The sequence below is a fragment of the Aethalodelphis obliquidens genome, unplaced genomic scaffold (genome assembly GCF_003676395.1).
Source record: "Aethalodelphis obliquidens isolate GAN/ISIS:26980383/991018 unplaced genomic scaffold, ASM367639v1 scaffold2, whole genome shotgun sequence".
NCBI classification, from domain to species: Eukaryota; Metazoa; Chordata; class Mammalia; order Artiodactyla; family Delphinidae; genus Aethalodelphis; species Aethalodelphis obliquidens.
The window spans coordinates 94391694-94400834 of record NW_020837946.1 but is presented as its reverse complement, the minus strand read 5'-3'; the positions used below and the strand labels follow the sequence as shown (position 1 = coordinate 94400834).

At 47.3% G+C, this 9141-nt stretch overlaps 1 protein-coding gene across 4 annotated transcripts in view; it reads left to right on the top strand.

The window, feature by feature from the left end:
- Nucleotides 1-9141, top strand: part of MGAT5 (alpha-1,6-mannosylglycoprotein 6-beta-N-acetylglucosaminyltransferase) — a 366943-nt gene that overhangs the window by 263794 nt on the left and 94008 nt on the right. For all 4 annotated transcript variants that reach the window (XM_027077962.1, XM_027132531.1, XM_027132535.1 and 1 more), the window contains exon 12: nt 3483-3616. In XM_027077962.1, the coding sequence (XP_026933763.1) occupies nt 3483-3616 (134 nt within the window). The remainder of the gene's footprint in view (nt 1-3482; nt 3617-9141) is intronic.

The following is a 9141-nucleotide window of genomic DNA, read 5'->3' as shown; positions in this document are numbered from 1 at the left end:
GTATATATTTTTAAAGTAGTCTTTTATGTGTATTTTGGTCTACCTTACAATATTATTCTCCTCCAAAGCATGTTTACCACTCTGGTTCACAGAGTCCAGAAAATAAAATATCTGGACTCTGAAGCTGTATATTAAAGTGCTTTAAGGAGCTTGGGCTCTGGAAACAGCTGGTCTGGCTCTGAATCCCAACATTGCCATTTCCTGGCGTGTCAACTTGGGTAGTTTAAGTAACTCTCTCTTTTCTCATCTGTACAAACATGTTATAAGGTTGTTATGAAGATATAATGAAATGGTCACTATAAAGCACTCAGATTGTCAGTTATTTAAAAAAAAATCACATTTGTTTACCGCCTGGGTTGGAGTGATTTCCAAAAGTACAAGATTTCCTGTGTCTCATTTATGATGGGATTTCTTTGATTTACCTTGAAATGTAAATACCTTCCCTTTGAATACCGTTCCCACAGCTGAAGTCTGTGTTCCCATCTGAAGGCAAAGCAAAAGACAGAGCTTGGCCTGAGGGTAGATCTCTACAGAAAGGTCCTTTCAGATCCATCAGCCTGTACTTTCGGCTTCTGGTTTATTATAAGCAACTGTAGGAAGACTTGTGTTCAGACCAGGGCTCGTGATGGGGATGACACCAGGAAGGCACCCAGCTGCTGGCCGGCTCCTTGGAAGCAATACACGCCTGCTCTGTGGGTACTTGCGAATCACCTGCCGGACGAGTCTCAACTGAGCATCCCCTCATGTTATAGACAGTCAGGGTCCTGTGGGTCCTGTGGGGCCTGGGAAGAGACATGGCTGGTCTGCCTGCTGCTCTTGAAACGTGGCAGTGCATTTCTAAGTGCTACCTCTATTTTTAACTTAAGTCGCACCTGAGCTTCTTAAACTGGTCCTGCAGGTTGTCGATCCCCAAGTTTAATACTGCAGATGAGAGAGAGGAGTTGAAATAAGGTGTGTAGATGAAAACTTAGAGGAGAGCTTGTATGTGTAATTTATTCCTCATACAGTGTCCAAATAGTCAATTTAGTACCAAATGATACTCATAAAATGGTAAAACCTCACCATTCCCCACAAGTTTTTTATTATTTATTTATCCCTCCCTCCCTCCCTCCCTCCCTCCCTCCTTCCCTCCCTCCTTCCCTCCTTCCCTCCTTCCTTCCCTCCCTCCCTCCTTCCTTCCTTCCTTCCACGCAGGGTCTTAGTTGCAGCATGCGGAATCTAGTTCCCTCACCAGGGATCGAACCCAGGCCCCCTGCATTGGGAGTGCAGAGTCTTAGCTACTGGACCACCAGGGAAGTCCCACCCCACAAGTTTTTTGAGTAGATTATTTACTGCCTCTCGCTCTCATTGTTCAAGCTGTGGGGAACCTTTGACACAAAAATATAAACAGATATGAGGGGTTTTTTTTTCTTTTTTGGGTCTTGATGATCATTTTATTTTTGAACATACCTTAGTATATGATGTATTTTTCTAACCTGTTAAGTGTTTTAGATACTAGATTATTTCCTTTTTTAAGACAGGCCCGGGCTTCCCTGGTGGCGCAGTGGTTGGGAGTCCGCCTGCCGATGCAGGGGACACCGGTTTGTGCCCCGGTCCGGGAGGATCCCATGTGCCGCGGAGCGGCTGGGCCCGTGAGCCATGGCCGCTGAGCCTGCGCGTCCGGAGCCTGTGCTCTGCAACGGGAGAGGCCACAACGGTGGGAGGCACGCGTACCGCAAAAAAAAAAAAAAAGAAAAAAAAGACAGGCCCACCTAGAGACTAGATAACTGAACTGCAGAAACGTGTATGTAAAGCATGGAGCTTTAGTCACCACATAAATTTTCTGAAGATAAAACCACGATTTCAGAGTTTAAAGTGTCTGATTCTATTTCAGAATTTCTATGACGAACCATAAGTTTTAAAAAGAGATTTCTTGAGCTGCCTTATCGACATTTCAAATGCACGCAGACTCCCTTCCCCTCCCCCAGACCCCTTCAGACCCCCTTCCTGCCATCTCCTCCAAAAGGAAAAAATGAAAGCAACCATTGCCTCTTGTTGTCAGTAGAACTTATTCAGTGATTTACTTTCCAGCCAACTGCAGCCATTGCCATTGCCTCTGGGCGCTTGTTCAAAAACGCCGAAATGAAATAACAGATTGGCCAGACCACACACGACTCTGCAGACACAACCCTATTATCTCCTCATCTGTCACCCCCATTAGGCAGCAGCCTGGGAGACGGGATGGTGATCACGAGTATTTAGGCATCTCCTTCACGTCCACAGCTCACGGCTCTCCACCTGGCTTCCTGGTTCATCTTCTTGCGGGTGCATGCGTGGGGCCCGGGCCTTCAGATCCCTAGAGCATCTTTAAGGGCTTCTGTCCCTGCTTCCCACCTGAGAGAGTCCTGAGAAAACCAAAACAAGACACAGGAACCAGCTTCCTCCGGTTGTCCATTGTCGACCACCCATCGGTGAATGACTAGGGCACGGGCGGCACTGTGTGGACTTTACTGAATATCCAGTCTCTCTCCACTTAAGTTATTTTTAGTCGTGCTATTAAGGTCAGAGCCAAGCCGAGCAGTTGCTTCATTTCATATTGTGAGGCCTCTGCAGGCTTGGTCATCTCCTGCAAAGCAGATTTCTCTGGTCAGATGACTGCTTAGGAGAGGAGGGCCTGTGTTTCCTCGAGAGAGACTCATTTTCTGATTGTGGCTTTCTGGTGAAATTCCTTTTTAAAATTATAGGCACGAGAGACAAATGTTTGAGAAGGGTATGGGCTTGCTTTCTCCCTTGGTCGAGTGTTAAAATACTCGATCCAAAGGAAAATGCCTCTTCTCTTCCAGAGTCGTGTACCCTGGAGACTAGACACGGTTCCTTAGGGTGGTTGGCTTTTGGGGGGGGTTCCCCTCCCCTTGAGCTTCACCTTTTATTCTGTCTTCGTCCCATCCATCCGTTCAGTACACAGCCCCAGAATTACATCTGTCATTAGTGAGTGATTCTTGGAGGAGGTGCAGGGTTGGGGTGATGTTGCTTGGTTTTGCCCCCCAAATCCCCTTGTGCCCTACTGGATGGTGAACACACAGCTGGAGTAGATGAGAGCCGCAGGGTCCACTGACCCTACTGAGGACCATTGATTCAGCCCTGCTCCTTACAGATTTCTGGCCACTAGTTGGTAAAACCTGGACGAGGGAGACAGTAGCCTTGGGCTGAGGAAACAGGAAGGAGGGGAGAACCCAGCTGAATGGATTTTAAACAGATGGACTTCCCACTGAAACAAGCAGGGTTGGGCTTGGGTTAATCCATCCTGGAGAGGATTGTTCTCCGTGAAGGTTGAGCTGGGGCTGGGTGGGAGCAGGCCACCCCTCGCTCCTCCCAGGTAAGAGAACAGGGTGAAGTGAAAACCTTTAAATATGTTTGAGACAGCTTACGTGACATTTGTAATCGTTGGTGTTCCTTCTTGCTGATTGAATCCTAACTGCCCTGTCCCATCCTTTCCACACCAGCTCACACCCCAGACAACAGCTTCCTGGGGTTCGTGGTCGAGCAGCACCTGAACTCCAGCGATATCCACCACATTAACGAAATCAAGAGGCAGAACCAGTCCCTTGTGTACGGCAAAGTGGATAGCTTCTGGAAGGTGAGTCAGTCTGTGCGTGCCTATTGCTCTGAAAAGAAGCTTGTCGCGTAATTTAATTTAACTTTGATCCGGGGAGTGATCAAGCCAAGTGCCCACGGCTTGACAGGGTCTGCTTAGAAGTAAAAAAGAACATGCAGGGATTTGGGCTGATCGGCGTCTGGGTGTCTAATAAAGGCTGTATGTACCCGCTCATCTGTACGGTGGCTGCACAGCAGTGCCCCTCACTCTTTGCATTTTGGAAGTGATGCATTCCGGCTCCTTTCCCATCCTCTGCTTGCTTCCAGAAGCCGGGGCCTCACAGGGGCTGGATACCTTTCTGGAGCAAAGCATTGCACAAGGAGGCCCTTTGCCAAGTGACTCATTTCCTCTGCCCGCTGTGAAATGATTTGTAAAGGGAGGCAGCTCCCTTTGCCTGGGGAGGGCAGTGGCCTTTGCATCCTCTTGGCTGTGGTCAGTACTGTGGTCAGTACTCCACTACGTGGGAAAGGGAGATGCCTGCCTGGGTTGACCACAGGCAGTTTACATGGAGACATCTTGGTTGAAACAACATTCTTGGTCACAGGCTGAGCCAGGTTTTCCAAGAACACTGGACTGTTGGGCCCTGGAGGGCCCCTTGGTCCTCCTGCGTTATTTATTTCCAGGCCCCATCTGGGGAAGGTATGAGAGAAGAGGAACCGGATTGGGGCCTGACCTGTTGACATGGCATGCAAGTCTTTTTATAAGGAAAGTCCGCCTTAGTATGCAAATTTTGCAGTATTTCGGAGGACGTGTTTGTACAAGATGGAACAGTCTCGAGGACTTCGAAAACGTGCCTCTTCCTAAACATAAAAGTTAATCACTTTCTGGAATGCTCAGGAACTGTGCTCTCCTGTTACCCTGTCTCCCTTCCTTAGGAAGTTAGAAATCTGATCCCTGAGAGAGCACACATGATGTGCAGGTGAAGGATTCCCTGTTCTTGGTTTTCTGACCCCGTGTTCAGAAAAGGGAAAACATTGCCACCCCCTTTGCAGTTCTAAAATGCTAACTATGTGGAAGGGGCAACACATCAGCCTATTTGCAGGGAAGCTGATTTATTTCCAGGGAAGCTGATTTATTTCCAGATAACTGTCTTTGCTGTAAAGAGCTAGAATCCTGTCTTAGTACAGTAGTTCTCCACTGGGGACAGTTTTACCCCCCAGGGGACATCTGGCAATGTCTAGGGACAATTCTGGTTGTCGTGATCGAGGGTAGGGACACTGGCATCTACTGGGTAGAGGTCAGGGATCCTGCTAAATATCTAACAGTGCACAGGGCAGCCCCACAGCAGAGACTTATCTCGCAGAAAATATCAGTAGTGCCAAGCCTGAGAAACTAGGGCTGGTTAATAAGATTTCTTTCCTATTATTCCACATTTTCTCCTCTCAAGTAGAATAAAATCAGTTGAGATTATAAGTGGTTATTTCAGATGTTCCCATGAATTTATATCTTTGCTTCCTTTGTGTCAAAATCAGCCCTGTGTGAACAGAGCATTTTTCAGCTGACATTCAGGTGAACTCGGGTTGAAAAGGGCACATTAGATGTTCTCGTTCTCAACTCCGTTGTAAAGAGAATGGATCATGGCACTGGTTTTAGGAAGACTGGGGCTCTTAAAAAAAAAAAATTGTAACTCCCTTCTCCCTCCTGTACCTGTTCACAAAAACTAGTTTGCATGTCCACGTGGACTTGGCCTTGAAATTATACACTTCTGTTTTGGACCCAAGTGCAGCTTCTTCCTAGGTGCTCCTGGCAGCTTTTTCAGTTTCCCTAGAAAAATAAAACAATAAATTGGTTCTGAAGGCTTTTTGGCCACCTTCTTTTGGACAAAGTAATACTGCCAGTAAAAGGATGATTTTCTTGATGCCAGTCAGAATCCCAAAAGTATTAACCGTGTTAGCCCGAGTGGTTTAGGGTTGGAAATCCCTCCAAAACCCCACAAGTGACCTGACCTTCCCCATCCTGTACATCACTCAGGTATTACCAAAGACTGAGTAAGTGGTGAGTTTACATTAGAATTTGTTTGAATACCAAAAATCTGGGGTGTTGTTTCCATTTTAATACATTTTTATTACCCAGCATTCTTTGATGCAAAAGACCCCAAAAGATGAAAAGTACTGTAAAGTTTTCACATCAATTCAGGACATCATCTCAAACTTTGGAACACAGCACAGTATATGAGAGTTTAGTTTCTTTCTTCAAAACTTCCCCATCCCGTAGTACCTAGTGCATAGGAATCAGTCACGTTCAACACTGACTTTAGCTAGCAGGAAGGTTGGTGTATTTTTTTCCAACCTTTCGCCCCATTCTCTCCTCCCATCCAACCAGACGTCCTTGGGAAGGGGAGCAATACTGTCAGTCCCGGGAGGTCTGGGATTGCAGCGGGCGCATGTGGGCTGGTACAGCTTTGGACCAGATGATTTGGGCGGTCCTCCCTCCCCCTCAGGTTCTAGGACTCACTGAAATTCTGAAGATAGCTGCTATGCTATCACTCCTCCGCCACTTCCTCCCCACCTGCCGAGGCACGTGATTGGGGAATGCCACCCCATGACCCCTCCACCTTTCACCGATTGGCGCAGCGGGTTGTCCTCTGACCCAAGGCAGCAGGACATTGGTGGTTGGCTACCGTGATTCTGGCTCAGAAAGCCAAGCTAGATCAATGGGATTCTTCACTTGACATTGGAAAGTAGAAGGGCAGTGAGCCGTGGGTGTAGAAGTCAAAACGATGTGTCCAGAGGTGTGATGAGACCCAAAAGCCTTCCAGGAGTCCAGTGATGAGGAGGCGGGACTGATTTGGAAAGGGAGAGGGTGTTGTTGAGAGGATGGTGCAGCAGAACCATAGGGAGGAGGGGTACCACCGTGAGAAATGTGGGGTGCTTTGCAGGGGCCAGGTAGGAAGGCAGACAGACAGAAACCACCCATGCAGCCTGGAGAGAGAGAGAGAGTAGTTGCTGGAGTTTCTGGAAGCTTTCTTTTTCCAGATCATACATGTCTGTCATACTCTGTTCCCTTCTAATATCCTGAGTCGTTTCTGTCCCTTATAGTCATATGAAGGGTATCTTCTAAAATATGTCTTCCCTGCCTTCCAAATGCCTATCAAGAAATACAGTCTGTTAAATATACAGACTAAGGAGGAGTGGGCTAACTCTTCAACTCCCCGCACTGGTCCCCAGTTCATGGCTGAGGTACCCTGTGGTCTTGTCCTCATGTTATAATACATAGTAGGGAGGTGGCTGGGAAAGAGGGGACCTTACTGTCTCATTCCAGAACCCAAAGATGCCTACTTAGGAAGCATCATTACCCACGACGCTTAGCATCAAGTGGGACGGCATAAAGCCTGATTCCAAGTACAAATATCTTTCTTAGCCCGATAGCCCACAGTTCTGGGTTCTCCCTATCTACCCTGCTGCAGTCTGGTCATTGGCATCAGCTAACACATGTGCCTAGAAGGAGAGAGGTCTGTCCAGTGTGGCCAGATTCAAAGTCCTTCAACATCCTGTTACCTTAAGTCATCAGGGAGTGAAAAATTAGGCAATTTTGTAAAAATAAGGGATTTTGAAAATTGTAGAAATTAGAAGTAACTGAAATCTTGCTTAACTGTATTCTTTATTTCCATGTTTCTTTAAAAGAAAGTATCCTGAGCACAACTGACGCTTCTGTTGATGGTGGGTCAGCATTTTTCATATTTATGGACCCACCATGATGTTCTTATTACTTCTTGGTACACACCTGCCGCTAAAGTAACTGTTCTGAAGGCCTTGCTTTGAGCCCCTCCAGGGAATAAGCATAGGGGCTGAACCGCAAACTGGGGCTCCTGCCTTAGCCTGCAGTTCACCAGTGTGAGAAGTAATTAACCACTTTGAGCCTTAGATGCCTGACCTGGGAGATGGGAGCAGTAACAAGTACCATGTAGAGCAGGGCTTCTCAGCCTTCATAGTACATAGGAATCACCTGGGATCTTGTTAGAAGCCGCTCTGATTTAGACCTTCTGGGGGGGGCTGAGATCCCACATTTCTTGAAAGCACCCAGGTGAGGCACAGGGGATGCTGATCAAAGCACGAGACCTTGGGATGATGGGGATTGTGGAGAGTGCTTGGCCCTGAGTAGCTGGCCAATCAGTGAATAAATAATCCCTTTTTCCTCTTTACTTTGCCCTTCCTGCTCCTCCTGTCAGGCTGCCAGCTCTTATGTCACTTTTTACTCCTCATAGCGCCTGATTCCAGTCACCCCCCGAGTCTCACTTCCCACTAAGCACATTTCTGTACATTTGCAAACATTGCTACTGCTAATCTCTGGTGCCTGGCCTCTTCGAGTGGGGCAAACCTGTGATGAGTAGTGGACTCTGAGAGGAGGTGGGAGGCCTGGTGTCTTCCTGGTCATCTGCCGTCCTGGTTTGTACAGTTGGTGCCTACTGGGCAGTAGGGTGTAGTGGTCAAGAACACAGACGTGGGTTCAAATCCTGCCTCTTGCCACCCCTGCCTGATCTTGGGCAAATTGCTTAACTTCACTTGGCCTCATTTTTCCTGGGGATGATGGCAATAGGGTTTCTGTAGTGATTAAATGCAATAATATGTGTAAAGTGCTTCGAAAATGGCCTGGCACAGAGTAAGTCTAAATAAATGATTGCTATTATTAATATCATTACTGGGGTCAGATTGGAAACATAGTGAGAATTGATGGGGATGTGAGATTGGGGATGTGCAGGGTAGAGCCTGTGGGGAACTGGCAAATACAAGCCTGCGCCCAGATATTCAGATTCCTACTTTGAAACTCTGGCCCCTGAGTGAAAAATGTCTTTGTAAATAAAGTTTTATTGGGACATAGCCACACCTGTCCATCACCTATGGCTGCTTTTGCACTAAAGTGTCAGAGTCGTATAGTTGTGATAGACACTGTATGACCATCAAAGCTTAAAATATTTATTATCTGGCCCTCTATAGGAAAAATTTGCTGACCCCTGAATTACATCATGTCCCATGTAAACCAAATCTCTCTGGGAGGACACATTTGGCCAACAGTCCCTGTTGGATCTCTTCAGGGGTCTTTTTAGCTTGTTTTGGGGGTTCTTGGTTATGTTCTGTATAATTCAGGCCGATGGATAAGCAATCCATGGAAAATGAAGTGTGATTTTACTAAAATCTGTTACTATAAAGACAGAGGCCCCAGCCCTGGGCCTGGCACCTCTTAGTAGTAGGCAGTCAGCAAAGGCTACTGCTTATTCGATAGCTGACGCGTTGATAGTAAAAGAGGGCCTTATTAGTGCGGTGTTTACGCTTCTCTGGGCCTTTCACAGCCATCATTTAGGGAGGTGCATGATGATTCCTTCCGAGGAAGCACGGGCAGCTGTTACCTCCTTCACCATGCTGCTTTCTAGAGGAGAAACTGACTCAAGGAGATGGAGGGACTTGGCCAAGGTTCTGCAGCTCACGGCATGACAAATCCAGAACCAGGGTCAAGGTTCTGGCCACCACCCCTCTTGGAAACTTGCCTCCCTGCTGCCACTTGCTGGAGGA